General features: G+C 48.8%; 11 protein-coding genes across 13 annotated transcripts; 5 read left to right on the forward strand and 6 right to left on the reverse strand.

The window, feature by feature from the left end:
- Window positions 1-267: 267 nt before the first annotated feature.
- Window positions 268-2,657, reverse strand: FOXG_08912 (uncharacterized protein). Of its 2 annotated transcripts, XM_018387944.1 has the most exons (7): window positions 2,305-2,657; window positions 2,245-2,247; window positions 1,966-2,192; window positions 1,789-1,861; window positions 1,567-1,740; window positions 840-1,519; window positions 268-787 (listed from the first exon to the last, which is right to left on the reverse strand). In XM_018387944.1, exons 1-7 carry the CDS (start codon window positions 2,534-2,536, stop codon window positions 554-556), a joined length of 1,623 nt encoding a protein of 540 aa, XP_018245909.1. In that variant the 5' UTR covers window positions 2,537-2,657; the 3' UTR covers window positions 268-553. The 2 variants fall into 2 exon arrangements, with proteins under 2 accessions (XP_018245909.1, XP_018245910.1); XM_018387945.1 differs by having other exon boundaries at window positions 1,966-2,247.
- Window positions 2,658-5,052: 2,395 nt separating this feature from the next.
- Window positions 5,053-7,073, reverse strand: FOXG_08913 (uncharacterized protein). Its single transcript, XM_018387946.1, has 2 exons — window positions 6,875-7,073; window positions 5,053-6,827 (listed from the first exon to the last, which is right to left on the reverse strand). The coding sequence occupies exons 1-2, from the start codon at window positions 6,994-6,996 to the stop codon at window positions 5,159-5,161; spliced, it is 1,791 nt and encodes a 596-aa protein (XP_018245911.1). The 5' UTR covers window positions 6,997-7,073; the 3' UTR covers window positions 5,053-5,158.
- A 1,417-nt stretch (window positions 7,074-8,490) lies between these two features.
- Window positions 8,491-10,352, forward strand: FOXG_08914 (uncharacterized protein; the record flags this gene model as incomplete). Its single annotated transcript, XM_018387947.1, has 4 exons — window positions 8,491-8,869; window positions 8,958-9,127; window positions 9,175-9,769; window positions 9,814-10,352. The coding sequence occupies 4 exons, from the start codon at window positions 8,491-8,493 to the stop codon at window positions 10,350-10,352; spliced, it is 1,683 nt and encodes a 560-aa protein (XP_018245912.1).
- A 136-nt stretch (window positions 10,353-10,488) lies between these two features.
- On the reverse strand, window positions 10,489-11,751 carry FOXG_08915 (2,3-dihydroxybenzoate decarboxylase). Its single transcript, XM_018387948.1, has 2 exons — window positions 11,320-11,751; window positions 10,489-11,273 (listed from the first exon to the last, which is right to left on the reverse strand). The coding sequence occupies exons 1-2, from the start codon at window positions 11,619-11,621 to the stop codon at window positions 10,565-10,567; spliced, it is 1,011 nt and encodes a 336-aa protein (XP_018245913.1). The 5' UTR covers window positions 11,622-11,751; the 3' UTR covers window positions 10,489-10,564.
- A 194-nt stretch (window positions 11,752-11,945) lies between these two features.
- Window positions 11,946-13,058, forward strand: FOXG_08916 (uncharacterized protein). Its single transcript, XM_018387949.1, has 3 exons — window positions 11,946-12,252; window positions 12,297-12,523; window positions 12,574-13,058. Exons 1-3 carry the CDS (start codon window positions 12,072-12,074, stop codon window positions 12,604-12,606), a joined length of 441 nt encoding a protein of 146 aa, XP_018245914.1. The 5' UTR covers window positions 11,946-12,071; the 3' UTR covers window positions 12,607-13,058.
- Window positions 13,059-13,270: 212 nt separating this feature from the next.
- On the reverse strand, window positions 13,271-14,956 carry FOXG_08917 (salicylate hydroxylase). The gene is made up of 2 exons (XM_018387950.1): window positions 13,627-14,956; window positions 13,271-13,578 (listed from the first exon to the last, which is right to left on the reverse strand). The coding sequence occupies exons 1-2, from the start codon at window positions 14,777-14,779 to the stop codon at window positions 13,373-13,375; spliced, it is 1,359 nt and encodes a 452-aa protein (XP_018245915.1). The 5' UTR covers window positions 14,780-14,956; the 3' UTR covers window positions 13,271-13,372.
- A 348-nt stretch (window positions 14,957-15,304) lies between these two features.
- FOXG_19945 (uncharacterized protein) lies at window positions 15,305-17,700 on the reverse strand. The gene is made up of 5 exons (XM_018400207.1): window positions 17,154-17,700; window positions 16,898-17,109; window positions 16,449-16,852; window positions 15,851-16,402; window positions 15,305-15,802 (listed from the first exon to the last, which is right to left on the reverse strand). Exons 1-5 carry the CDS (start codon window positions 17,536-17,538, stop codon window positions 15,355-15,357), a joined length of 2,001 nt encoding a protein of 666 aa, XP_018245916.1. The 5' UTR covers window positions 17,539-17,700; the 3' UTR covers window positions 15,305-15,354.
- An 828-nt stretch (window positions 17,701-18,528) lies between these two features.
- On the forward strand, window positions 18,529-18,642 carry FOXG_19946 (uncharacterized protein; the record flags this gene model as incomplete). The annotated part of the gene is made up of 1 exon (XM_018400208.1): window positions 18,529-18,642. The coding sequence occupies one exon, from the start codon at window positions 18,529-18,531 to the stop codon at window positions 18,640-18,642; it is 114 nt and encodes a 37-aa protein (XP_018245917.1).
- Window positions 18,643-18,667: 25 nt separating this feature from the next.
- FOXG_08921 (uncharacterized protein) lies at window positions 18,668-21,824 on the forward strand. Of its 2 annotated transcripts, XM_018387952.1 has the most exons (3): window positions 18,668-18,882; window positions 18,946-21,310; window positions 21,369-21,824. In XM_018387952.1, the coding sequence occupies exons 1-2, from the start codon at window positions 18,724-18,726 to the stop codon at window positions 20,746-20,748; spliced, it is 1,962 nt and encodes a 653-aa protein (XP_018245919.1). In that variant the 5' UTR covers window positions 18,668-18,723; the 3' UTR covers window positions 20,749-21,310; window positions 21,369-21,824. The 2 variants fall into 2 exon arrangements, with proteins under 2 accessions (XP_018245919.1, XP_018245918.1); XM_018387951.1 differs by having other exon boundaries at window positions 18,946-21,824.
- On the reverse strand, window positions 21,032-21,824 carry FOXG_08922 (uncharacterized protein). Its single transcript, XM_018387953.1, has 2 exons — window positions 21,355-21,824; window positions 21,032-21,302 (listed from the first exon to the last, which is right to left on the reverse strand). The coding sequence occupies exons 1-2, from the start codon at window positions 21,580-21,582 to the stop codon at window positions 21,255-21,257; spliced, it is 276 nt and encodes a 91-aa protein (XP_018245920.1). The 5' UTR covers window positions 21,583-21,824; the 3' UTR covers window positions 21,032-21,254.
- Window positions 21,825-26,378: 4,554 nt separating this feature from the next.
- On the forward strand, window positions 26,379-27,740 carry FOXG_08923 (uncharacterized protein; the record flags this gene model as incomplete). The annotated part of the gene is made up of 2 exons (XM_018387954.1): window positions 26,379-26,438; window positions 26,496-27,740. 2 exons carry the CDS (start codon window positions 26,379-26,381, stop codon window positions 27,738-27,740), a joined length of 1,305 nt encoding a protein of 434 aa, XP_018245921.1.
- Between the last annotated feature and the right edge of the window lie 16 nt (window positions 27,741-27,756).

Genomic DNA, 27,756 nt, shown 5'->3' on the forward strand with positions numbered 1-27,756 from the left:
CCATGTGTCTGTATTACCAGTACATGACAAGCAACGAATCAATTTCGGCTAATTCAAAGAGGCATACACGATGTAACGGGCCGAATAGAAGCGACAAAATTATCCAATATCAGACTCGCATTTGTGATTGCTTTGTTTCTTTGTGCATTATTGTCACTTTGAGTGAAACATTGCCAACCTCGCTTTTCCCCATGGGGACAGTTTGCCTTTAGCCTGAAGGCGCTTGGCGACCTTGTCAACTCAGGCTAAAGGGGGGAAATGGGTTGATGGAACGTAAGACTGCGAAATATGCGCGCCTGTAGCAATGCAGGGCTGTAAGGCAAGAATCCGAAAGGAGAAATAATACGAGTCGATCTGCGGGGAAAGCTGGGGAAGATTGGAATTAAGATTCACATAATAGCCGATCCTAGCCCTTCGGTCGCTTGCGTTGTTGCCGGTCGGATAGATTTGGGGTAACATGACATTGAGGACAGTAAGACGGAGGTATATTGAATGAGATTTAAACTACTGTGCCCCGGAGCAAACTATTTAAAGACAATTTCTGCCAAGATATCTAGATAATAGCCGAGAGCAAGCGCCTTGGCGCATTCTTCCACGACCAGGGAATCTCATGCTCGGGCTCATCGAGGAGGACAATACCAGTCTGGAGATCCATATCAATGGCCTTAACGTACAACTTCCAGTCGCGAGAGTAGACCTTGTAACCAAGGTAGAGGACAAGAATGATGGGACCAGCGAGGAAAGACATGAAGAAAGCCTCGGCATTGGGAGGGGAGCCATCGGGAGCCTGGTGCCATGTTAGTACGAGAGTGAATCTCATCTTGGTAGACTGAACTTACGTAGAGCGAAGAGTAGAAAGTGGCAATAAGAGCAATAACGTTGAGGAAGACGCCGAGATAGCTGCCCCAAACACCGAAAGGAGTCTTGTAAGGGACAAGGTTAAGATCAATGCCCTGGGCCTTGAAACCAGATCGCATACGAGCGTGAGCGAGGCAGATGGTGCCCCAAACGAAGAGGAATGCAAGACCGGACAAAGCTAGAAGCCAGTCAAAGATGGTACCGCCCTTCTTGGACTCTCCGACATAAGCCAGCAGACCGAAAGCAAGCTGAATGATGACACAGTAGATGGGACGACCCTTGCCATCAATGTAGTTCAGGAACTTGGGGGCATGGCCACGCATGGCCATAGCCTGCATGGTACGGGTTGAACCAAAGGTACATGAGTTGGCGACGGACAAGACGGAGATGGTGATGACGGCGTTGAAGATGGAGGGCAGAACCTTGATGCCTGCATCTTGAATGGCGAGGACGAAAGGCGAGGCCTTTGTGTTGGCGCCAGAAGCACCGAGGAGACGCTCATCATCAGATCGGAGAATGATTCCGACAATGAAAAGGTTGATGACGTAGAAGAGAGCAATACGCCAAAAGACCTGCTTGGAGGCAGTGGGAACAGACTTTCGGGGGTTAGCAGTCTCAGCGGCAGCGAGGCCAACCATTTCAGTACCACCGAAAGCAAAGGCTAGAGCTGTTAGTAAGTTTATGGTGAAGCAGTATGAAAAGACTTACCGGCAACGGTGAAGACAGCGCAGAAGCCCTTGAAGTTGGTGAAAGCACCAGGGTCGTGCCAGTACTTGGTACCGAGGTAGCCCTGATCACCGACACCACCACAGTTGATGATGATACCGAGGATGATGAATCCCAAGCAAGCGCAGATCTTGATGGCGGACAGGACGAATTCGACTGCGACGCGTTAGCGGTGACACTGGGGAGACGATGATGAGTGCTTACCCTCTCCGTAACCACGAACACCAAAGATCTGAACAATGGTGAGAGCGACAAGGAAGACAGTGACCCAAACAGCCTAGCGACAAAGTTAGCTAATTGAATCTGTCAAAACGTCAAGGTGCATATGCCAAGACGACGGGGCCAATCGCCAAGCCGCCAAGGCAGATCAGATCTACGAACCATGTGGATGTCAGTGCGCCAGAACTCAATGGTCTTTGACGCAGCGATCAACTCGAAGGGAAGAACCGTGAGCCAGGACAGAGCATATTCCCAACCGCAGGCGAAGCCCCAAGAGGGATCGACGAAGCGGACGATGTAGGTGTAGAAGGCACCGTTGACGGGGTACAGAACAGCCATTTCGGCGAGGGCCAGGTTGGTGCAGAGCAACATGACACCGATGATGAGATCTAAATTGTGTTGGTCATTGCGCGACATCGAGTGAGCGGGGGAGTATCTTACAGCCTGCGAGAATTGATTAGCATTGGTCGTCGGTATCAGTTTTTGTTAGGCGTTACTCACCAATTACCAGCGACGCGGGACCTCCCTTGTGAAGAGCACTACCAGAACCGACGAACAGACCAGCACCGATGGCACCTCCAATGGCAATCATCTGCATGTGTCGACTGCGGAGATCACGCTTGAGGTGGCCCTCGCCCGTGGTTGTGCCCGTCTCCTCATCGTGAGGTACCGTGACCGTAGTCTCGTCCTTCGTCTCATAATTCACCTCATCCTTGTGCGGTGACGAAGACATGCTGGGCAACGTTTCTACTGTGCTACAGTAAAAAAGTGTCAAAGTGAAGAAGAGAAGTATAGAATGTCTGTCTCAAAAACAAAACAAGAGCATTTCGCAAACCTGGGCTCTCAGTGTCTTTATGTGCCAAGCCCGCCAGCGACGCTAGGCAGCTTTGAACAAGCTTAAGATAAGCTTTACTGCGACGCTAGCAAGTGGTGGGCTCGGCGGGGTTCTTTCTCGATATCATCTCCTCCCCCGAGAAGGGGGGAGGGGGGGTCTAGAACCCTGTCTCTGCAATTAAAACGAGACATTCCAATGCGACGACCGTGTTTTACCCTGGTTGCCACACACCCAAACTCAATTTTCGCCGTGTTTCCTTGACATCTCTGGGCGCATCTTGGCTGCCGACTTGGCATCTCTTGTCAATCTTGGCGATGTGTACAGCACATTTAGACCACGTTGCATTCGTTTTAGACATCTTGAGGCTTCATGCGTGGACCAATCTACTGGTAAAGACGACCCGTTAGCGATCAGCAATCCTTCTGGACTTTACAATCTGACCACCATACCAACACGGAGACAAAAATATGACCAACCGACCTTCTTATCAAGGACATGGCCCCAGGCTCGCCACGGCCTTTTGTTGGGTCCAGCGCCACCCCGTTCCAGTTAGCGCTGGAGCTCTACAGATAGGGAGAGCCTGCTGGGCCATTTCTATTGGGTTGGCGTCCCCGACGAGCGGTCACTTGCAGGGGGGAACAGTCTTTCTCCAACGAAGCAAAGCTTCAGCTCCTCTTTACCCCAGAGTCTCTCCAAACTTGAACTTGACAGGCTGGTCATGCGATGGGTCCTTCGTAAAAGGAGCATTAGCCTCTTTTGGTCTAGACCAAAGTTCTGACTGTGTACCATATCTGTGCCGAAACTCCTGTTACGTCGCAAAAACGGTCATAGCTAGTGCGCTATGGTGCCACTTCCTCCTCTCGTGCAGGCGGTTGTTCTAGAACAGTTCCTCAGGATTACCACTGCAACCTCGGACAGCAAATCACGGCCTGTCTACGTATCACTATCGCTGATAGCTCCAAATCTTGGGCCCCGCACAACCACCACGGAATCCCGACCTACCACTTTAGGAAGGTATTTACATACCCGCAGATAAGCTGGTGCCGGGCTTCCGGTTGCCAATGAATCCGCTGACTTATCCAGCGTCTTTCAACGGGACAGCAGCACGCAAAACTTGGGGTCCTCGCCAGGGGCTGAATAAGGTATTGAAGCCTATTGAAGACACGAGTCCCCTCTCTCCGAGTATAAGCGGCACCAGGTGACCCCATGTGACCATTTCCAGCTTTGGTGGTTAACCCCATGCTGCTTAGTGTCACAGCCTTGACCACCCAATTTATCGTTCAAGACCATAACGAGAACGATGAGAGGCGCGGCCTTCCCGTGTTGAATCCACCTAGATTGCCGGTATCCATCAGCGATTGCGAACCTAGATATGAACGATGGATCGTGCGATGATAGTGATTTATATCTTTTTGCCCCATTTTGATGATAGCAGAGTTGATTACAGTCATTGAAATCAAGTCCCGCAGTGAAGCTTCGTCGTAAGATGTCTGAGTAGTCAACCGGCGAGATGTCGAAATAGAGTATACCTTCAATTGAACTAGATCACTACTCATGCAAGCCAGTGGCGCCAGACGACCATGGATCTCACCTTGCAACATCAACGAACTGCTGTTTGTGGCAAGTCAGTAATTTCAAGGCTCGACAACTTGGAGTAACCCTGGTACCTCTCTAGCTTCCCCCCAACCGAGGGTGGCGTATTGGGGATTGCGAGCTTCTAGCTCTTCTGAGAACCTCCAAGTGATTGGTGCCACCATGATCTGCAATCTTCCAAAGCTTATACCCAGACTGCTCCGGCCAACCAGCGACGGGCCAGTGCACATAGTCTTGAATAGCAGCCAGATAATGAATATGACAGGCGACGGCTTCCTCGGACTAGTTCCTAGTCAGTCTTACCTCGGATCTGACCTTCCCTTTTGTAAACCGACATGGGTGGCAAAAGTTCCTCCGATTCTACTCCCCGGCTGCAGTGCTTATTGCCATAGACTCTATGGCGTAGAGGATGATCATACCCTACAGTACTACTGTGAATGCAGCAGTCTTCTAGAACCCCTCAATCCTTCCATGATTAAGGTTTGCGCATGCATACACGATTCGCTGTTATGATCGACATGTGTGCATTTGCCGTGAGTTCAGCCGCTGTCAAATGGATGAGAGTTGAGCGAATAAATCAAGAATGAAGTAGTTAACTGGAAACTGGACTGCCTAGTTTCTCTCTCTGTCTTGAACAGCTTAGCGCAATTTTATATGAGAGTTTACGAAAGAGAAGGTGATTAACGAAATTGTCCGGGGTCGCAAGCCATCGAAAGTCACGCAATAGGACGTGCAACAGATACCCCTGCCAAGCAAACATAGGGCACAGCATAGTAAATTCGAACCCCAACACGAGGAACACGTGCTAGCTTGATACTGCATGTGATAGCATTTGCAACTAGCGAGTAGATTCACTGCCATTATTTGATGCAAACAATTAAATCGCTCATCTCGTTCAATCTCAAGCCTACACTCTACTAATGTCCTTCAAGACAAGTTACCAGTACTCGATCCCTTCTTGATACCCTCCCTCCAAGCACTCCTCTCCACCTCCGAAACACCAGGTCCCTTGTAAACACTTCCATAAAGTCCAGTAGCCCAACTCTTCCCATCAGCAGCAGCCTGACTCTCGGTAGTCTGGGACTTTAAATACTTCTTAGACGTAAAATGCCTCCTGTACCATTTTCCATATGTAAGAAGGTAGTAAAGCCTGAAACACAAGAATGCAAACTTGTCATTCTCCAAGTCTTCAGGGTAGTTGGCGCCTAGATCCACTGCAGCCGCAATTCCAGACATGACGGCTACTTCGTGAGCGTTGACAAGAGTCCAAGAAGCGGCGAAGCGAGTGTGATTCTTGGCGTTGAGGAACATCATCCAGGGAATGACGAACAAATAGTGAGTGTAGCTGTGACAGAGTTGATGCCACCAGTCCTTTCGGATGATCTTGTCCTCGGCAATCTCATTATCAGTCCAGAGCTTGCTGTCCCGGTCCTTGTTGAGATAAATTGTCTGGAAGACATGCTGCTCGAAGGGAACCTTTTCGGGGAATTGACTCTGGTAATTCGTGCAGTCGAAGCACATTTCAAGCTTGGACTTGTCCTCTGGGTACATCTTGATGTAGTACATGGGTCGGTACTCTGTCTTTGCAAACGCCAGACGATCCGATTGGTCAGTTCCGTTGATGTTAGCAACAGCCAAATCGTCGCGGTAAAAGTTCTCGTAATGCTTCTTCATGTAATCGGAATCATTGTGAGTGATCGTGATGTCGTCGCTGAATTTTGCAGAACCCAAGACCTTCTTCTCTTTCCAGCTTGCCGTCCTGCCGAGGACCTTCTTTGCCGTGTCAGCAAGACAGCAGAGCACAATTTCATCGTATCGTTCTTCTCCGACGGGCGCATCGGGATCTCCGCCGTTGGGGTTATGATGATCGGGCATCGGAGTTCTCGGCTTGAGCTTCACGACAACGCCTTTCTTATTCCTCTGAACAATCTCAGTTAACTCAGTAGAAAGACGGACGGTGACTCCACGAGAGACAAGATCCTTCCTCCAAGTCTCGTAGAACTCTGAGAATTTGGGGAACACAATCATGGGCGGTTTGTTGCTTATGACAGTGTTTCTGTCGGATGGATACCACATTCCGTAAGTCGGTGAAGTACACAATCTCTCAAACATGATTGCAGGGACTTCGGGCGTAGCATTGCCAGTCCCAAGGAAAAGAGCCGTCATAGGCAGCGCGATCGTGTTGGTGAATTCCTCAGAGAATAAAAAGAGCTTGAAGACGAGCTTCAGCGGAAGCAGGGCGAAGAAGATCTCGAACCAGCGCATGAACTTGAGAACAGTCGTCAGACGACGGACTTCCTTCTCATGACGTACAAGAAGTTGAGTTGGAAATACGTTGTTCCAAAAGGTCTCGTCTTTGCCAAAGGAAACGTGAAGGTTGCACGGATCTGCGTGATAGCCCTGCCTTGAGAACATAGTGACAGTATGATGAAAGATGTAAGATCCTCCTTGGACACCTTGATTGCACCAAGAGGCTCCATGTCGTTCTTTATCAATGGGAATGGAGAATGCTTGACCGCCGCAGTAGTCAACTGCATCGATCAGAGTCACATCAAATTTGTCTGGATGTTCCGACAGGTGGTAAGCTGTAGACATGCTATCTTCATCAGTATGCTTCAGAAGCTCACGAGCTGAACAACTTACCCAGCTGCTCCAGCACCTACAACAAGAACCTTCTTCCTCTCATCTTTACTCTTATCTCCGTTCTGAGCCATAAGTGCAGCGCCGTCGTGCTCAATATCAGTATTAAAAGGTTCCTGAGACATAGATGACAAGATCAATCGCCAGAAAATTATCCCAAGTCTTTAACAGACCAAGAGTTTGCTGCAAGGACAAATTGATATTAATGCACAATGTAAAATAAGTCATGACGGGCTTGACTTTGCTGCTGACGTCAATGACTCAGGTGGGCCATTGACAGCCTCGCGCGGAAGCCTTGTCTGGTTGCACCGATTTGAGCTTAGAGTAGGGTTAGTATAGATCTTGTCTCCACGCTAATCTCTGGAGACACGGATTTCTCGATCTGGTGGGGAAGATCGATCTCGGTGACTAATAAAATCCGATGTGCATTCAGAGTCGTGTCGCGTGCGCGACGCGTTGATCAGGACGCGCTGCTGGCTGTATGAACATGGCATTCATGGATCGGTTCTTCGTGGTATGGCACAGTCATTATGATTTTCTAATAGATGGATTGATCCAGCGTACACGGGATGAGTGATGGCGTGCGCTGAGATTCTTCCACTTTACTGCTGACAAAAGTATCACGTACGTCATTGCAAGGTTGCAATGCTAACCCGAGATCTTATTAAAAGTCATCCGTATGTCTTACTTTGTTTTACCTGAGCGTGATAAAGTGCTCTCGTATTTTGTACTGCGTTCTATATATGTTTAGACTTTTATAAATACATTAATAAAGTCTAGTAGCGAGGTTCCCAAGTAGCTAAAGGCACAAACTACCCCGCAGATCAACCCGCTATAACAGTTGCGCACTGTATTTCTGATCTTGTCTGCTGTCGTTTTGATTATTATTTTATTGCCATACTTTAAATGCGTATAAAACATCGGTCCAGGGTCTACATCAGAGTCATTGTCGTGGTCGCAGCTCGATCGGTTACTCCATTGCTACTATCCTCTTATACTGAATATTGAGTTTGGATGTAAATTGTTCACTGAGTACTTGGTCTTGCTAATTACTAGGTATATATTTATTTTATTTAAATATGCATATTCCATATTACTTACAGCATTGTACATGGTTTAGTGAGCTACACCTAACAATGGAATGCATCCATCTGATACTGGATAATATCATCGCCTACCCTTGACCACCAACATGTGAGTCGTCACATTTACATCTTGGAAACGGATCTAAACCGGAAACAATCCACCGATTACCAGATTAGCTTTCGTACCGCTCGCCCCGTGATAGCCTAAATTGTTGCCTTTGGTCCAACGCGACACATACAAAGGATACAACCGGGTTTAGATGATGACTGCATGGCTGAGGAGAAGCTCCGGACCAATCAGAATCTTCAGGGCCTCATCTCACCAACCCGGAATGACATCAACGATCCTGATAGTGTAGGCCAATGATGGCTTGATTAAAGTTGTACGTGTGTGACATGAGATTGCAGATCTCTTAAACAGTAGATAGCGATTGCGAGATTCTCGTACTGTTCATCTTTGCATTCCATCACCACTGTCGGCAACTGAAACGTGACGTTACGCAAATACATCCCTCGATCACGACAACCTACAGCATGCCTCCTTCAGAAGAAATGTCCAAAGTAGACGGTGACACTATACCCTATTCCCAGGTCGAAAACGCACAGGGTTACGGCTCCCGAAACCCTCTTCTCCACGACCTCGATGGCCTAACCCTCTACGAGAAGAAATGCGTCCTCATCAACCGCGAGATCGACGCCCAAGGAATGGGCAAATACCAGTGGTACATCTGGGGTCTCTGCGGCTTCGGATATCTCCTTGATCTCCTTTGGGCCCAGGCTTTTGGTCTCGTGCTTGGACCGTTGCAGCAAGAGTTGGGCTTTGGAGATAACGAGTCGGGGAATATCTCGACGAGCTTTAATGCTGGGCTTACGGCGGGGGCTTTTGTTTGGGGGTTTTTGGCGGATATTATTGGTATGATGCTCTTGGCTCGTTTGCCTCAACAGGTCCTCTACCTGGAGATTCCCTTCCTTTGGGTGAGGCAGCAGCTGACAGTTGTTAGGTCGTCGCTGGGCGTTCAACTTGACATGTCTCATTTCGTCGATATTCGGACTTTGTCTTGGTGCATCCAATAATTACACGACCTTTCTCGTGTTGACAGCATTTGTCGGCTTTGGTGTCGGAGGAAATATTCCAATCGACACGACAATTACTCTCGAGTTTATTCCCCAGGTATGTCAAGCGAACTCACAAAAGGTATTTTTATTAACATTTTGCAGAACAAACGCTTCCTCTTGGCCTGTTTGTCCGTCTTCCAACCCATTGGAGTCGTCCTCTGCAGTGCCATCGCCTTTGGATTCATCCCAGTCTACGCATGCTCCCCCAACTTCTCCGAGCCTGACCCTCTGGTATCATGCAACAATGTCGAGGCAGGAGAGACATGCTGTTCCCGCGGTGACAACATGGGATGGCGATATCTTCTCTTCACTATTGGCGGCATCACTCTCGCGGTTTTCATCCTTCGCTTCTTCGTGTTTAACTTCCGCGAGACTCCCAAGTATCTCATCTATCGCGGCCGCGACAGCCAGGCGATTGAGACGCTTCAACATATGGCAAAAGTGAATAAGAAGCAGTGCGGACTCACTCTTGAGCTATTTGAGTCACTTCAAGCAGATGATAGCTCTCTTGGAAGTGGTAATAGCGCAACTCCTGCTTTGGGAGCGGGAACAAAACAACTCAATATGGCATGGTCTCAAAAGGCTAAGCTTGAGCTGTCGAGATACAAGATGCTGTTTTCTAGTCCCAAGATGACTCGTCTCACAGTTCTTGTATGGTTGACGTATATCATGGACTACTGGGGATTTACTGTTGCAGGTAAGTTAAGTGTGAACGTGATGAAATATTGTTAACATATTTAGGCTTCTACTTGCCTAGCATCCTGGCCTTAAAGAACGGTGCCGCATCCGTGAGTCTCAAATCTACTTATGCTGCATACATCTACACCTATGCACCCGGCATCGTCGGAGTACTTCTTGGTGCAACGCTCTACCGCATCCCAGCTATTGGCCGTAAGTGGACAATGGTACTATCAGCTGCACTAATGGGCATTTCCATCATCCTCTTCTCCACAGTCGATACGCGTGCCAAGAACGAAGGACTCTTCACTATGGAATATTTCTTCCAGTCCATGTTTAACGCCGTACTTTATGGCTGGACCCCTGAAGCTTTCCCTGCGCCAATCCGTGGCACGGCTTGTGGCATTGCAGGATTTTGGGGTCGATTGTTTGGTATCGTGAGTCCATTGATTGCACAGCATCTGTATGGACGCACGGGTGAGAATGGGCAAGGAGATATCAACAGCGTGCTATATCTTGCTGGTGGTGTTATGCTGGGTTGTGTGATTACAACAGCTCTGTTGCCAAATGACATGATGGAAAGCAAGGACGAGAGATCGTAAAGGACTTGGGTACCTGATCTTGATTGGACTCTAGTTATCCTTTCAACTTGATAGTAAATTAAGACCTGTCTTTGGTAACATTCAAGTCGTTACCAATCAAAAGTACTGTTATTGGCCAAGGATACTGCTGAAGTCACTCAGGAATAGCTGTTTCAAAACGCTTAAATTTGTGTTATTCTATTGCATTTATGTACTTTGTTGTCTTCATTCTTTTAATCCTCGCTCTGGTAGAACTGAGGAAGCTTAAACAGCTTCTTAGCGTTATCCTTTCCAATCTTTCTCTTATCAACATCATTAATAGCCAGACCATCATACCACGTGCAAGCATCTGAAAAGTTCTCGAAAGGATAATCGATAGAGAACAGAATGCGATCGGCTCCAACCTCTCCCAGGCAGAACTGTAGTGTCGAGGTTGAGAAATGTCCACTGGTGGTGATCCACAAGTTGCGGGCAAAGTATTCTCGGATAGTCAGCTTGCAAGACAGACCAAGAGGCTTCTTGATATCCTCGAACCAATGGTTGATTCGCCACATATCGAAGGGAATATGCTCGCCGAGATGGCCGAGAACAATCTGGAGCTTGGGATGTCTGTCAAAGACACCGTTGGTAACCATACCCAGGGCGTGAAGGCTGACACCTTGGGCGAAGCTCAGAGGAGGACCAATGAGCCAGCTGCGCTTGGCCCAGAGCTTCTCGTGGATGGAGCCTGTGGGGTTGCGGGGGTGGAGGTAGAAGGGGACATCCAAGTCTGTAACTGTTGACCAGAAGACATCCCACTCAGGGCCGTCGTAAAAGATCATGTCGTCTCCATCTGCACCAGCTCGTTGAGTGTCGTTGACAAGAGCACCCTTGAAGCCGTACTTGGTGACAACTCTTCGAAGCTCCTCAGCAGCTTCCTTGGGGTCGTGCATAGAGAGAGTGCTGAAGTTGTTAGTGAAGTTCTCGAATATGCAATATGGTGACTTACGCAAAAGCACCGAGACGATCAGGGTGAGCCTTGATAGCATCGGCGATATAGTCGTTAACCTCGACAGCTAGTGCCTGAGCCTCCTTGGGATCCCAGACATCTTGCACACCAGGTGCAGTGTATGAAAGAATTGTGTAGCCAACACCATGCTCATTCATGTACTTAATACGCTGATCTGTGATATCGTTGATCTCGGCAGCGTGCTTATCAGGGTCGATGGCAAAGAGACCAGCCCACCATCGTGTTCGCTCCTTGTGACGGGGGAGAGCGAAAGCTTCCTCAAGAGCAACCTTGCCGAGCATGATGAGTAAGATATGTGTTTAAGGAAGATGATGTGAGAGTGTGAATTGATGATGATTATATTTTATTATCTGGAGTTGAACATGGACATATATATTCAACTTGATAACTATCAACTTCATACAATACAACCATAGAGGCCGCGTTACCCCATTCCGGATAATGCACCCGCCTCGTAATTCCGTTGATTCCGTTTGGACGAGCGGGTAATGCACCGTCAATGCTAAACCTTAACAGGGAACGGCATTTGCCCGCGGTCCGATCAATCTGCGGGGTACGATCGTCAAGACACTGACTACAGTGGGAGCGCTCACTAAGGAAGATCCGAAGTCCACTATCGGAAGTCGGAAGCAGGGTCACGGAGCGACACATTATTGAGATAAACTGCAACGCACAAGCTTTGAGACAGCGCAATTCAGAATCATCACAAGATCAGAAAAGAAACCGCAAAAATGGAACAGTCGTATTCTGTGCAGAGTCCCTCGGATCAATCGGTTCAACCGCACGTTATCCAGTTCCTCCAGGCCTTTTATGCCGTTTCCGACACTCCCGGGGAGACGGACAAGTATGTAGACATGTTTGCCAAGGACGCGACGTTTGTCCTCGCATCAAAGAAGGCGTCAGGTCACGCTGGTAAGTCTTTTCGTCAGGTGTATGGACAGCAATTGACGGTGTAGAAATCACTACTTTGAGACAAGGAATGTGGGAGGCTGTTGCGTCGCGGAAGCACACTCTCAGCAAGGTGTACCCGTTTGGCGCTGGTTCAGACGAGGTCATGCTCCATGGTTCAGTGGCTTTGCAGCTGAAGAATGGCTCGGCAGAGATTGAGTGGGCTGGGAGGGCCGAGCTGGAGAAGACGGCTGCTGACGGGAAGTATCGGCTCAAGTTTTACCAGGTGTATTTGGTGAGGACCTCGATGCTGCGGACAAGAGACGTGATGCTAATGTGTAATAGGATACTGGGGCCGCTGCAGCATACAAGAAATAGACTTAATAGAATACTGTTCAATGATGATATACAGCTGGTGCAGGCATTTGGAATTATGTGACGGTTCGCCGGCTGCTGGAGCCTGGCAGTTATGTCTTGTCTAGTAGAACGAGTCTGGGCTCGAGCCTCATCTCAACGACATAAGAGACTGGCTTCTTGCTAGGCCTTTTGACCTGTTCTGATCACAACATCATTGTGTCTGAGGCTAGCGAGATCGACAGGGGCCTTCAATGTCGTTTCTGTAGCGTGTTATGATACGAGAGCGTCAAGAAGATGAGGAGGCTGGATACTGGCTCGAGGGATAAGACTGTCCCTTGGCAACCTGCACATATTACCGCGGATAAGAGAAGACGAGTACTGATGTGTAAACTAACCAGCGGGTACCTGACCAAGAGGAAATCCAGTCAAATCCCGGACTAGTCCGCTGCTGCCACTGGGGACTTGAGATAGATTGCAGATCCCAACCGTTGCAAACCCCTGGATCTTGCCGGATAGGGGAAGAGTAGAGACGCTTGGAAAGCGGCAAGGGTGTCAAACACCCCCGGACATCCGCTAACATGATCGAAGGTTTGACCAGGGGTTTTTTGAAAGGTTTATGGTCTGGGGTATTGGTGCGAAGTAGCTATCACCCCGATCTGCCTGCAGCAGAGGTGGAGACATAAGGTGTAAGGGAATAAAGGCGACAGGTTAATGAACTAATTTAACATTTTGAAAACCGACTATAACAAAGCTAAGATGTAAATGTCCCCAACTCCTCTTTTCCCATTTATGCACCGACAATAACACCATTTGGTAGCTCAAGACCCAGAGGCAGACCGTTGAGGAAGCCACCAGCGTACTTCTCTCCTTGTGCCTTGGCCAACTTCTCCTCGATATCCCTGTACATGTCATATGTGTTCATCTCCTCAATGGTGAGGACCTCCTTCTCGTTCTCAACCTTGTATGTAGAGATGTTCTTGTTAACAGAGAAGCCTGTGAAAGTCAGTATAAATCGAATCTATGAAGTATCGAGTGACCTACCAATTCGCTCATTAATGTTGTAGGCAGCCTTGGCAGCGGCAGCTTGGACACGGGTAGCTCGGGGCAGGCGGACCTTGTCGTAGACAGACAGAGCCTGCTTGACATCACCGTTGAAATATCGCTTGCTGAACAAGATACCGAGAGCAGCAGCATCCTCAATGGCCATGCATGCACCCTGAGACTGATGAGGCATCATGGGGTGACCAGCATCTCCGAGAAGGCAAACGTTCTCCTTGGCGATGTAGGGATAAGGCTGGTGAACCCACAGACGCCAGGGCTGGATCTCCTTTCCAATGGCGAGATGTCCAAAGACTTGGCGGTCGAGCTCGGGATAAGGCTTGAGGAGATCCTCGGTGGGGAGATCCTCAGATCCCCAGGCCTGTGTAGTGTAGTCACCCTGGTCGCGGGGGAAGAAGCAGTAGTATGAGAGAAGCTTGCCACCGTTGCAAGGAGAGAGGACGATCTTGTCCCACTTTCCTTCTTGACCACCCCAGTACTCGAGAGCACTGTTTTGTGAGTAGTCGACAAGACCAGCCTTGACGGCTTCTTCGGTTGTGACGTTGCAATGAAGGCAGCTCTGGTCGGAGGGCTTCTTCTCAGGGTTAATGCCGAGAATCTTTCGAACAGCAGAGCCAATACCATCAGCACCAATGATAAGATCGTGCTTGGCAGTGACACCATTCTCAAAAGTGATAGTGCCTGTGGGGAAGTCGATAGCGGAGCACTTGTGGTTGACTAGTAGCTTTGCGGGAGTACCCTCTCCCTCGCCCATAGCAGTATCCTTCAACATAGCATGCATGTATTGTCTGTGAAACATGTTGTATACGAAACCCCATCGCTTCTCGTAGTCATCGAGATCGTAAACACTAACAGGCTCGCCGGTCTTCCAGTCACGGTTGATCAGCTTCTTGAGAACGACGGGGTCTCCCTTGGCGACATCGACGTCCCACTCGTGCAGCCAGCGAGTTCCGTTGGCGGCGCAGGATACCGAGGCGCCGACTTCACCGGCAAAGTCTGAGCGCTCGTAGATGGTGACGTCGTGGCCTGCGCGGCGGAGAGCAATTGCTACTGACATGCCACCGATGCCGCCGCCGATGACACCAACGCTGAGGCGCTTCCAGTTGGGCATGGTGGGAGCGTTGTCCTTGATCATTGTGAAGGTGTGAGAAGATGCGGTATGATATGGAGAGTTGAGATGAGATGTTGAGACTTGAGTGATTGTAGGATGAGATGGATGTTATTGTATTGAATGAGTTGATGATGATGAATTGAATCGATTTGAAGCTGAGCAACCATCACTATTTAGCTTCCTCTCGTCCAAACGTTATCTACCCCGGATCGCCAACCATTCAGAGTTCATACCCGCCCTGCAACCACTATCAACTGCTTCAACCGCCTGCGGCTGTAATTTTCGGAAGTTCCGTATTCACGATAGGTTATCTAGAGATAGCGGAAGTCCACAGTACGGAAGTGGTGCGATATCCGCTAGCGTCGGGTAATGCACTACGACCAGTTTTGCTGATAGCACCCGCCTATTTGCGGTAAACTCAGTGCGGATCTACGGATCGTGGATGGGGATTTCGTGGGATAGTCACTTGATCAATTGCCCCGATGATTAGCGGAGGTTGGATACGCGGATGTCAAGTGTTGGTGTTGTCACGGATGGCGATATTGAAGATGGTGATGTTCATACAGGCTCATCGATTCATACAGTTCTAGACAGCTAACTCATGATAAAAATGGATACGTATCCCATAAAGACACATTCAATGTCTCCCAGTCCAAACTGAAATCACTACCATCAGGCTGTTGAAACACCCAATCCTGCATCGTATCATCCATCATCTGACCAGTCTGAGAATCTGTGAAAGGAAACATCGTATCTAGCATCTGCTGGGCAGACTGTGACCCTGCATTCTCAGGCGTTGCATCCAGACTAAAGAGCTTGGAGACGTAGCGGCTTCTTCCACTAGATGCTTCGTTTGACCGTCGCTTCTCAATAGCCCCAGATAAATTTGTCAGAATGTCGAGATAATGCGCTGCTTGTGGACTTTGAGTTGCTAAATGCCTAAGGACATCTTTGGCGCCTTCGAATGCGTTGCTGATGTCCGATTCAACGGGGTACTTGGCGAATATCTCTAGACCGAGTACTAAACCCGATGCGAAGACGAGAGCTCTGTGGACAGTTAGCATGTAGATCTTTGGATATTGTCAGTGAACATACTTCATGATGCACATGTTTCCCTGCAGGAGCCCAGCATTGAGAGCTTCGGAACATGTTTGTGATAGATACATCGCTGCATCAAGACACGCGGCAGCCAACTGAGTATGCGCTCCCTTTCCAGGACCCTTGGATGTAAGTGCCGAGACCAAGAACGGTCTTGAAACCAACATGACAGCAAGATAATAGAGACACGACACGTAAACTTTGGCAATAGCTCCGTGTTGTTGCGTTACTGTTCCCGGACTGGGATCCGCTGAGGGTATCTTGACAGAAGCAGGAAGTTCCCGCTTCCATCGTTCAATATCTTGGAGGAACTGCTCGACAATTGCAGTCGTGACCTTCTTCTGATCATACAACGTGTCTGTAATATCGTTGATGATGGTGGAAACTCTGTTGGACGCCATTAAATGCTCGGTAATGCTATCGCCCTTTTGCGCGACGTCATCCAATTTGCTGCTGCTATTCGATCGGATCTGGGCAGAAGCGGATGGTCGGCCGAGAAGCGAATTAACAAGCTTATCAAGGATACACACACTCATCCATACCCGCAATCTAAGCCATTAGCCATATCCGAACCACTATAAAGGCCCAAACTTACTTTGACTGATCTTCTGGTCCTGGTTTCGCAGCATAAGACTCTCGACTATGCAGACCCAAAGCAAGGGCAGCTTTTGCAGCGACACCGAGATACATAAACGCCGCGTTTCTTCTGCACTCGCCCAGCATGAAGAATGCCATGAGGAGGAATGTGCGGACCATGTCTAGGTCTGGATCTTCAAGGAACCCGACGAATGCTTGGCTGCGAGCTCGACGGAAATATGCTTGGCCTATTGTTCGCGCGCTGGAGAGGGACTCGCATTGAGCTCCGATTGCGATTACCAAGTCGATTGAGGCTTGTTTTAGTGGTGAGAGATTGGGAGAGGGAGAATATCCTGTGTCGTCGTCTATATTGAGGAGAGTCTCGAGTTCCGACGCGTCAAAGACGTGGATTAATGCTTCGGTCTGCTGTCATCAGTATGCATTCAAGACCATTTGATGCAGACATACCACTACGTAATACGATCTCAAGTATTGCTGCTTTTGATCCGGACTTAATCTCATCGCGCTCGTCTCATCGTGTGTTGTAGCTGTTGGTGACTCAATCTCTAGCATGGTGTCGCTCTTCTCATTGTGAGAAAATGCCGATGGTCCAATCTGCTGCGACACCAAATTTCGCACAATCTGCAGAAACGAGATTGATGCAGCGCCTCCAATGTAAACTAACGAATAAGCATCTCATCAACAAAATTGAATGGTTGCATACCTCTTTCGCCTCTCGAGTTCAATAGCATCCGTGGTGGATTCGACGCTTCAGTCTGACTGTCCTTCTCATCATCCTGCTGCGAATGCGACGGCGACAACGGTCTATACCCCTCATCCGTCTCCATCGGCTGACTGCTCTGATGCGAACTCGCACTCATCTGCTCCGTAGTAACTGATCCCGCCGCCGCAGCCTTTGCAGCCTCAGCGCGAGCTCTTGTTCTCGACCCCCTCGGAGCGTAGGTGATGAAGCACTGCGACTCAAGACCGCGGCGGACGCATTGCGTACAGGGAGCTGAGCCACTGCATCTCTTTTTCGTCTCGCGACATAAGTTGCAGGCTTCTGCTGCTCTTTGTCGTTGGTGCGCTGGGACTATTGGGCGAGGCATTGTGATTTGTGGTGTTTGGGGATGTTTGTGACAGGGACGGGGGGCATTCCGTAGAGATAAGGGCGATGAGAGGGCGTCCCACCGGCTTCCGATGGGGTTCCGTAGGTGATAAGCTTCCCCCCCGAAGACTCGGTTTAGGCTACTGATAGTGCTGTTTGCGGGGGAGAAGTGCCGGGTTTTCACTGGTTGGGGGGATTGTAGCTAACTGAAGAGCTTGACCGTGTTGAGATGGTGACAAGGGCTCGCTGACTGAGATACCGACAAGCCCGATTGGTGGAGCCCATGACTTGGAGAGAGTCCTTCATTCTCTTGCTGGATTCTGCGCCAGTAGCTTATTTGTTCTTTTCAGCCTTATCGGTATCAAGCAATGGTGAGTCTGTTCCACGTGCTGGCTCCGTCTTTGCGGTTGAGGGTTCGTTTGCCTGGGCCCATTTTAATAAAGTGACATCATTCCTGGGCTCCACATACCCTAAAGACTCATGAGCTGAACTTTCGTTATTCACTATCTCATGCATGATAGATCAAAGTGAAAATGTAAAATATAGCAATATTACATTAAAAGTAATAGATAATTTACATTGACAATACTAACCCCGTCTTTAAGCTTAAACAGAAGAAGACCTAGTTGAAGATCTTAATAAACAATGTTGTGAATTCGGAATAATATCTGGATTTTAAAGCGATGGCAAGATCATAGAGTGAGAAAAGGCCAACGCGCCAACTTCTCTTTTTAGAGACCGTCTACGGCATCTTATGAGTCAGAGACTTTCTTAGAAAGTAACCATTGTCAGAAAAAAACACCAAATCAGTCTTATTAAATTCAGATACTTTTTCAATGACGTCAAGATCGGAGCGGCAATTTGTCCAGATCGAGCGGACTTGACATGGTTTAACCACCATATAAAGAGAGTCTTATCTAAACACCAAGAAGACTCTAAATATCGGTTGTTCCCAGTATAAAACAAGACCATTATCACTTTCAATCACGACATGCGAGATAAGGCCGGGCATAAGGGCCGAATCCGGCCGAATCTCAGGAAGATCCATATTTTCAGCATCGGCTATGCCGGCATTGAACCGGAGATTGATTGTCCTTATCGATAAAGTGGGTCATTTCTGACTCTTTCGCATTAACATTTCATCCCTCATTAATAAACCATCGCCTCCGAAAACCCAACCCGAAAAATGTCTGCAACCGATGACGGAGAACTTCCCGCCGTGTTCGAGTCGGCCTCAGCCTACGACACACACTCAGACAGGGACACTGATCGGATAAGATCGCCGCGGCGTGGCCTCAAGAGGATATCGGCAGCGTGCCAGAGATGTCGCCGAAGAAAACAAAAAGTACGTGCTACCACATTTTCTCGGGTCCACGACGACATAATGAACTGACTTTTGTGACCAAAGTGTGACGGCAGACATCCCGTATGCGGGGCTTGTGCTGCTGCAAATGTGCCCTGTGTCCCCTCAGATCGTCTCGTTGTCAAGGTCGACAGGGAATGCGAATGCGACCATCTGAGAGGCCAGGTAGAGCGCTTGAAAGACCGGGTGAATGAGCTGCAAACACAACTCGCTATGCAATCGAGACTCCCGTCGGAAGCTCGGTCTCAGGAAAGTCATCTGCAGATAAGATCTGTCACCGATCGCCAAGAACCCGATGGCTCGGTTGCGAGCTTGGAGAGGGGATATGTTGGACGCATGCTTCTGCCAACTTTTCGAGGATTGGGACCTAATGGCGCTTCCGAGACGGGTTTTATGACTGGACCTTGGCAATTGTGGCATGGGTTATCAGCAAGTGAGACGCCTCCGACCGCCACGTCAAACACATTCTCTCTTCACCGAGACGGCCTCAGCCTGATTGAAGTATTCTTCGATCGTCGATGGCCGCAATATCCAGTCCTTCATCGCCCAACATTCATGGAACAGCATTACATACCATACTGCAACGGCCAAGTCAGGAGCAGGTTATCAGCCTTTGAAGTCCACATGGTTCTCGCGATTGGAGCATCGGAAAAAGCACGCATTAGTTCAGATGCACCCGTTTCTCACGAGTTCTTCTTTGAGGCAGCTGCGCGTGATCTTGACGCAGTGCTTTCAGCTGATGACCTCGACTGCATACGCTGTCTTTCCCTGCTTTGCTTGTTCGGCAGCAACGAGCCGCAGTCGGTCAATTTGTGGTACACCGTTGGCATGGCGTTGAGGCTTGCAGTAGGTATCGACATGCATCGGGAGGAGAGCCTTGCCAACAAGACCTTATTGGATGCCGAGATGCGAAAACGGTTATTCTGGAGCTTGTACACCATGGATCGAAGTGTCTCAATCTCTCTCGGCCGACCATTGGGTATCCAAGATGCTGATATCACGATACCCCTGCCATTGGTCCTCACCGATGAGCAAATTGCTGGACCTGCAGATCAAGCCATAGCGAATATCCTCCCCGACGTCAGAGACATGTCCGCATTTCGTCACATCGTCGAACTCCGCCAAATCAACGCCGGAATCTACTCAGCCCTCCACTCAGCAGGCGGCATAAACCTCGAAGGCCGAAACCTCGATGCCATACGCCAACAACACTACACCCGTCTCAATGCGTGGCTTCTCTCCGCCCCGAGATACCTTGCGCCACTGTCGATGTACCAAACGCCAGAGTGGTTCCAGATAGCCTATCACCAAGCCGTCATCAACCTCCACCGACCATCTCATGCATCGCCGGTGAGCAGCGCAGACGCCATTCGCTTATGTGCCGATTCATCAATAAGCCTCATTAGCTGCTACAATGCACTATACGCGAAAAACAAGATAATCTACACTTTTGTGGCGCTAGACTCGCTATTCATGGCTGCTGTTACGATGCTGTACTCCATCAGAGCGAGTTCCGTGGTCCGTCTCGAACTAACAAGAGAAGTCGTCGAGGCCAATATTGAAACCTGCGTAAGACTCGTCTCTAAAATATCACACGGCAAGAAGGTCGGAGAGAGGAGCACTCAGATCATACGGAGACTGGGTAATGCAACGTTGGCCATTTTCGACAACACGTCACATGCCGAGGGCGAGATTGACACAGAGTTCATGTCATGGTTTGGAGTCAAAAGTCAGAATCCACCGCCTCGTCAAGAGTATCCTACGCCAAGCATCGACACAGCCTGGAACGATCTATTCGAGCATGGATACGACCTTAACAGTTTTCAAAACGTGCACTTGCTGCTATAGGTCAGAGTTGCAGTTAAACTAAGTTCAGTTGTTTCTTCAACCGTTGTGGATGGGTCGATTGTCAGGGATCCCTGGTTACACTCTGTGATTGAGTTTTGAACTCCGCAGCATCCGGTAACGGCATTGAGTCCAAGTTTACGAGAGCAGGATCAGCAGAGTTCAAGCTTACCTGGAAGCTGACTTTTGTGTTAATTTAATCAGCTATAAACCTTGTCTGAAGGTATTTCATGTGATCATCAGTTGAGTTTGTTTATGTGATCTTGCTGAGCTTGTTGATATCTTGTCACGATTCACAGTCAAGAGTCAAGTCAAGTCAAGTATATAACCCCTGTATGCATATTCAACCTCAGAATTAAGGTCATCGAAGTAAATACAAACATCAACACTGCCTATTGACATACGGAGTAGCTGGCATAGGCTTTCTCCGTCAGATCCTTCACACCATGTGTGCCCTAATATCCAACTGGGTACTCCATGGAATAAGTCAAGTCGCCGAGGCGTGTCACTTAGAGAAGGTTGACACAGTTGAGGAGAGCGACGTTGACGAGAGCGCCCTGCAACAGTTAGTCTCAAATCTTATTCTGCCTTTTCTCCTGGGTTACTCACATTAGGGGCATCAGTCTCGCAGCAGAAAGAGCTGGTCGAGCAACCGCCGAGAACCTGGACGAGACAGCTGAGACCGGTGCAGCAAACCTGCTGGCTCTGAGCAGAGCAGGCGGGCTGGTTTTTGTTGCCGCCGCCAGTGCGAGGCTCGATCTCGTAGTTGCCGGGAGCGGGAGCAGCGATGGCAGCGGCGGCCATGGCAAGGACGGAGGCGATCTTGGTGAACTGCATTTTGAATGGAGTTGAGTTGAAAGAGTTGGTTTTTGGAGTGAGTGAAGTGTTTGAAGGTGTTGAGGATGCTGTTGGAGATGCTGATGAGTGTTGATGAGGATTTTGAGTCCAAGAGGGAGGATGATGGCCTCTTTATACTTGACAGCTCACACCAAAAGCGTTGAGTTCCCTGATCAAGGGCCTGTCTCCCTGACTGTACGAGATTACTCCCAAGCCATAATACTACGCGACGATATTCCGCATCACACATCTCAGCTGAGTCCAGTCCATAGACTTTGAGTAGCGGAACTCGGGGCGATCACTGCACCGGCCTGTTAGTGGGGCTCAACTCTTTCTCCCTTGGTCTGTGATCTTCATCATCCACTCGGTACCTGGCCGGGATAAGGGAGAGACCCATGTTTCCCTGCTCAGATCATACTGTTGGTTGTTTGTCATGTCCAATTTCTTACAGGGATGGTTGCATTGTTTCAATATACTTTTTGCGTAACAGCACGACTCTAACTGCCGATGCCGCTAGTATTTTAGAATTGTAGGGCGAGAGTCCGCTCGTAAAATTTTCAGGCCACGGATAGCCCCGGTATCTTGATTAGCGCCCGCACTATGGGGATTCAGGGCATCAAGTCCAATTTCAGCTAAGAATAGTACTGAGCAGTTATCAAATGAATAGCAAAATAAGCTTAGTAGAATTCATTGAAGAGAAACAACAAAATTAGATCGTGACACTGCCTTGGCTGTCCGGACCTTCGCTCCGCGACCAAGGCGTAGCATCGTCATGGGTCTGGCGCGGCTGAATGCAGTGATCCGCGACGTCCAAAAGCAATACTCTGCATGAGAAAAATGACACTCTTCAAAAGCCGAAAAGCATGGAAATGCACAGCATAAAACTTTGAGTGTAGTGGATTGTTCGTGTGAAGCACAAGGGTCTCGCGGTAGCCACGTCGTCAACGACAACTTGAAGCACCAGCATCAAGCACCCTCATTTGCTCTCCCTCCTGGTCCTTGGCTGAAAGCCAAAACGGGGCCGTGGTCCAATATGCAGCCACAATGGGGTTTAACCCGCTGTAAACTTGGAATAAATTGCTTTTTCCATGGTCCGTTGCCCTAGACCAAGACGCCACGACAACCACGCGTTCCTGGCTCAATTGTCTTAGCTGCCATTATTGGACCATGCAGCGATCGGCAAAAGGGCAAGTCTAGCCTCCAGAGTCTCACCCACCAAAATGTCTTATTGCCGATAGCCCGGTAGGAAGGGCTGAGACTAAGGTTTTAATTGGACCCAACTGCCGGAAGTCTCAGCCCGGTGGCTTGACGCCGATGATCAATGCTATTCATGGGACGAAAATACCAAAAGGGCGGAACTAGCTGATGAGTATTATGCGGAGAAGAACGCAAGGGCCAAAACGAGGGCAGAGAGCGTTACATCTGGCGTCTGACTTTGGCACCGCACACTGAACTATTTTCTGCGTTTACTTTTTCTTGTTGAAGATCTCTCCTCAACGTGGTAAAGCGCTCTCGTAACGCTTACAGGGAGAGAACCCCAAACAGGCTCTGTTGGCTTAGAAGAGAAAGTGGATTGTATGAATGTGCAGCAACAGTCCCTCAATTTAGCCCCCAAAATCCCAAGACATTTCTGGCAAAACGTTCACTGCTGGATGTGGCAATACTGACATGCGTTCTTTACCCCTGCCATGGGAAGCCAAGGACCCGTTGGAATGTCTCAAAGGCGTATGTTCACAAAAAGCTTGGTTTACGAAGGGTCAATGGCGGAGGGAGGTGAAGACAAGAGTGATCTGCATTTTACATACTCTGGTAAGAAGCTCCGTGTTTTTACGGAGTTTGTATTGCACTTCGAAAGTCCACCAGCCTCACGATTTGTCAACCAGGCCTGACTCGGTCTGATAGTCTGCATTCGATATCCCTACTAATTATTGGCTAACAAAGGGATCCAATAGGGTAAAAGCACCTGTTCAGCCACTTGGTTGACTATTTAATTTTCCGAAGATCACTACCTAGATTATCGCTATATGTGCCAGCTCCTCCAAGATCTGCAATATGCAATATGGCTTTCATCGGCGTACAGAAATCGATATCAATCTTTGCCATGGTACAGGGTCGTATTGACCGAAGTGATCGTCGATCGCCACGACCTTGAGGCTTTGGGCTTGTGCAACGGAGTGACAGACACCAAGGCAAATTGGATCGGTGTGATGACACGGTGAGACAGCAGTAGTTCTTTCCGAGGTGGAAGGTCTTATTTTCAAGCCTCAGATCAGATCACCAACCTCAAAGACGCAGAATCTTGTTTTTTTATTAGTCACCTTCCAATTTGTCAAGGTCTCGTGATGGCGCTGGGTTGGTACATGAATCATGATTATGCATCATGGTCTAATACCTAGATTTTCTTGCCAAGACCATGCATTCTTTTTTATCCAGTCTTGGATCGTCAAGATTGTCACTGGAGTCGACAAGGGTGATAGCTAGCTGAGCTCGTATTGTAGATCTCATAGTTACATTGGCCTGGCTTTTAATATGGCTGGTTACCTGGAAAGGGACCGGAGTTCTTGCCGGTCAAAACAACATCACCAGAAAAGGGAAAAGAGAGAAGAAGTCTTGGTGGGCAAACGAGTCAATGAGATACAAGGATCATGAATAAGATTAGTTGTCGAGGGGGTAGTGCATATATGGGGACTTGGAGCTAATGCCAGGAACTTCATCGCAGCAACAAAATGGCTTCGGATCTCTTCCTAAGAGACTTAAAAAACTCATTAAAATTCTCTCAAATTTACCACAACATGGTATGAATTTATCCTAAGCTACCTGAGTATATCTGTTTCTTGGACTAGCCGTCCGGAGCTTTCGTCCCTCCCCTTACTGCACAGTTGACCAATTGCCGAATCTATTTTGCTTTTTCGAAGTGGTCTACAGTAATTATCCGCCTGCCCCGTTCCTGGCGGGAGCTCCCGTTGCTTTGTTCACTCCACCCTCATTTCGCTTTCTGGCTGCTTTCTGGATAATCCACTTTGAATAATTGGCGAGATCCGAAGTGGAATGAGCCCCGCAAACGATGGACGGCTGACCGTCAATCCGTTCAAGCTCATTGCATGTACAGTTCAAGCAACAATGCTCAGCTATATCTTATACCAGACTCTCCAAAGAGAGGGCCAGAGTTGAGTCAAGCTTCAGGGTAGTGTCTAAAGGCTTTGTGATCTGAATTGTATCGGGCCGTCGGAAGACTTGTTAAAGCCCACCGGGGTCACACAAAACATACATGGGCATGAATAAATGTAGTCAAGTGAAGCCCTTTGACATCTCGAGAAGGGCCTCGTTCATAGGCTGGGGATGAGACCATCTTGGATAGCGGCGTCGAAAGAGTCCGGGACGAGCGTCTAATGGACCGATAATCCCTCGATACAACTCGAGTCGTATTGTAACATCGTGTGCAGTTGGTATAGACCTTCTCTTCAGCCTCAGGACAGACTTACCAAAGACGCGCGATTATCCCACTAAGCGAGGTCTTGATTGCTTGGTTACAACGCTCGAAATCCTTCCGAGAATTCACATTTATACAGCCCTCTGATTCAATTTCCGCTTCTTCACTGTTAGTCCCGCGTATTTGATTATCAGATTTGCTCTGAAAACCCAGACAAGAAGAAAAGCCGAACGTGAGGTCTAACCACGATGTGGCGACTACCAGGGATCGACTATCTTTCATATGCCACCACTGTTGTAGTGTCTTCTTCGATGTTCAGCCGCCAACCACATAATCTGACAGCTTTGGGTTTCCTCCAAGGTAGACCAGAGCCACTAGAGGAAACTATTTGCCCCATTGAATGGTTGAATGCAGGACGATGTCACTTGAAACCTGGCGTATCGCCTCTCGCATATACCTTGAATCTGACGTACCTGAAAAATCTGTTGAGCCGAAAGCTTCTGCTATACCATGAGTAATGAGAAATAAAAAATCATTAAGTGCTATTCTCCGAAATAGCCCCAAGAACCAGTTCCGAGGGCTCTTCCCTGTCCACAGTTTCGGCACTTGCATCACTGTTGAACCGAGTCGAACAAGACATGGCAAGAGGGAAGCATTCCAATATTTCATGAACCAACATACCCAACGGCCCAGCCTCTGTTCAAAGCTCACCTAAGGGTCTTCGTAAATTGCTCTACTATCACCACCTGTCGCGTCGCCCCAGCCTTTTTTCAAGATAGTTGGGAGGCCAGCTAGCTCATACTCATTGACTTGAAAATATAGCCATCTATCGCGGCAGGCCATTCAGGTCCTTATCGAGAGGCTGTGAGATAGTGAATATACGAGCCATATTGTTTATGCGGAGTTCTAGCTACTTTCCCCAACTGATTGTTTAATATTTAGCAACAGTTTCTATTCCCTGATTTCCTTTCAAGGCCGTGTCCGTCGGACATGGCGATTCTTGTAACTCCGACGGTCCATCTTTCGAGTTATGGCTGGATTCGAGGTCGGAAACGATGTCCAATAAGTCACGAGGCTACCTGCGCTTACATCCTTGCATAAGAGATGCTTCATGACCCACTTGAATAAGAGAACTAATCGGGCTTCTTATAAGTGCCGAATTTCCCGACTCATGACGTGGAACGTAGCTAGATTTGAGGGTAACCATAAACGCCGACGGTGGTTAGCAGATCCAATCATTCCGATCTCTTTACTCACGAATAAACTGCGGCGCCTGATCAGATACCCGATGCTGGCGTCGTTATCTCGAAAGGATAAATAAGGACTATTAATTCAAGATTCTCCTAGAGCAATATACTAAAACTTAATGGATAAACCTCATACCCAAACGACTACCATGACAAAATCACTCCAAGACATAAAAAAGGTCAGTCAAGCAAACTCTTGTTAATGGTCAAGAATGCGTTAAATTAAAGATAGACAGGTCATTATCATTGGAGGGGGACCAGCTGCGCTACTTGCCGCGCTTCGCCTTCGGCGCAAGAATGGAGTGACTCCTACCGTGTACGAGATCCGTCAGAATCCAACTACTCTTGGCGGCGCTATAGGGATCCCAGCGAACGGGCTCCGGCTGCTCCACCAACTCGGCCTCTACGATGAAGCAGTAGACAAAGGTTCACTGACCTCGAGGCTGGTCCTACATTCTCTCAATGGCTGCACCATGGGTGAGATAGACATGTCATCCTGGAGCAAGGAACAGACGGGGTTTGGATATTTGAGAATCCGCAGAACAGACATCATGGATATTCTTCTCAAGGCAGTTGAGCGCGAGAGCATCTCTGTCCAGTACGGCAGAACGCTTACTAATATCGAGGAAAAGAACGACCAGGTAATCGCCACTTTTGCGGACGGCAAGACTGATATAGCAGACTTTCTACTTGGATGCGATGGCATTCACTCTGCTGTCCGCAAGCTATATGTCGACCCGGACCAGAAACCTGAATATACTGGGATATCTAACATGTTTTCTATGGTCCAACTGCACGAGGTTTATACACCTTCTGGTCCTCTCAAGGATCTCAACGCGACTTTGACCTCTGACGGATTATTTGCTGTCACCCCAGCTACACCGACAGGCGACATTCTCTACTGGTTCTTCTCGCGAGAGATACCTCTTCCACAATCCGATGATGGCCGTGACGGATGGGAAGCCCGCGGTAAGGCCGAGACAGGGGCCTTTAAGTCAAACCTGCTCCACCTCTTGGGGGATCAGCCATCTGAATGGATGGACTTCCTGCATGACCTCGTCGAAAAGACAAAGATTGTCAAGTTCTATCCTATCTATAAGCTGCCAACTGGAAGACCATGGTTCAGGGGCCGTTGCCTGATTATCGGAGATGCCGCGCATGCTATGCCGCCTCACGCTAGCCAAGGTGTGTCGATGGCCTTGGAGGACGTCTTCCTGTTCTCGAAGATGCTAGAGTCCTGCAGCCTACCTCCCGAAGATGCTCTTGCTGCTTATGTGGCCAAGCGGAAAGCAAGGACTGAGACAATGCTCAAAAGAGCCGAGGCAAACGGCTCGGTGCGCAAACAAACATCGCCGTGGCGCGTGCGTGCCAATGAGCTGGCCATTTCAGGGGGGTTATGGCTTTACAAGCTTGTTGGCCTGGAGCGCATGGGGCTCGGTCAAAAGGACTGGACGTACGATATCGAGACAGAAGTGTTCTGAACGGGAGAATTTCTTC

The sequence above is a fragment of the Fusarium oxysporum genome, chromosome 9, assembly GCF_000149955.1.
Source record: "Fusarium oxysporum f. sp. lycopersici 4287 chromosome 9, whole genome shotgun sequence".
Lineage (NCBI taxonomy): Eukaryota > Fungi > Ascomycota > Sordariomycetes > Hypocreales > Nectriaceae > Fusarium > Fusarium oxysporum.

Bases quoted from the DNA above. Each gene is read 5' to 3' on its own strand.
- FOXG_19945 (XM_018400207.1), bottom strand. From the start codon at position 17,538: ATGCCTCGCCCAATAGTCCCAGCGCACCAACGACAAAGAGCAGCAGAA. The intron at 16,403-16,448 runs GTAAGTTTGGGC...CTAATGGCTTAG, and splicing joins GGACCAGAAGATCAGTCAAA to ATTGCGGGTATGGATGAGTG. The intron at 15,803-15,850 runs GTATGTTCACTG...AACTGTCCACAG, and splicing joins GGAAACATGTGCATCATGAA to AGCTCTCGTCTTCGCATCGG.
- FOXG_08921 (XM_018387951.1), top strand. From the start codon at position 18,724: ATGTCTGCAACCGATGACGGAGAACTTCCCGCCGTGTTCGAGTCGGCC. The intron at 18,883-18,945 runs GTACGTGCTACC...TTGTGACCAAAG, and splicing joins GTCGCCGAAGAAAACAAAAA to TGTGACGGCAGACATCCCGT.
- FOXG_08917 (XM_018387950.1), bottom strand. From the start codon at position 14,779: ATGATCAAGGACAACGCTCCCACCATGCCCAACTGGAAGCGCCTCAGC. The intron at 13,579-13,626 runs GTAGGTCACTCG...TGACTTTCACAG, and splicing joins CAACATTAATGAGCGAATTG to GCTTCTCTGTTAACAAGAAC.
- FOXG_08913 (XM_018387946.1), bottom strand. From the start codon at position 6,996: ATGTCTCAGGAACCTTTTAATACTGATATTGAGCACGACGGCGCTGCA. The intron at 6,828-6,874 runs GTAAGTTGTTCA...TGATGAAGATAG, and splicing joins GTAGGTGCTGGAGCAGCTGG to CATGTCTACAGCTTACCACC.
- FOXG_08912 (XM_018387944.1), bottom strand. From the start codon at position 2,536: ATGTCTTCGTCACCGCACAAGGATGAGGTGAATTATGAGACGAAGGAC. The intron at 1,741-1,788 runs GTAAGCACTCAT...AACGCGTCGCAG, and splicing joins TGTTCGTGGTTACGGAGAGG to TCGAATTCGTCCTGTCCGCC. The intron at 788-839 runs GTAAGTTCAGTC...ACATGGCACCAG, and splicing joins CTTTCTACTCTTCGCTCTAC to GCTCCCGATGGCTCCCCTCC.
- FOXG_08922 (XM_018387953.1), bottom strand. From the start codon at position 21,582: ATGCAGTTCACCAAGATCGCCTCCGTCCTTGCCATGGCCGCCGCTGCC. The intron at 21,303-21,354 runs GTGAGTAACCCA...TAACTGTTGCAG, and splicing joins GCGAGACTGATGCCCCTAAT to GGCGCTCTCGTCAACGTCGC.
- FOXG_08916 (XM_018387949.1), top strand. From the start codon at position 12,072: ATGGAACAGTCGTATTCTGTGCAGAGTCCCTCGGATCAATCGGTTCAA. The intron at 12,253-12,296 runs GTAAGTCTTTTC...TTGACGGTGTAG, and splicing joins GAAGGCGTCAGGTCACGCTG to AAATCACTACTTTGAGACAA. The intron at 12,524-12,573 runs GTGAGGACCTCG...AATGTGTAATAG, and splicing joins AGTTTTACCAGGTGTATTTG to GATACTGGGGCCGCTGCAGC.
- FOXG_08915 (XM_018387948.1), bottom strand. From the start codon at position 11,621: ATGCTCGGCAAGGTTGCTCTTGAGGAAGCTTTCGCTCTCCCCCGTCAC. The intron at 11,274-11,319 runs GTAAGTCACCAT...TAACAACTTCAG, and splicing joins GATCGTCTCGGTGCTTTTGC to CACTCTCTCTATGCACGACC.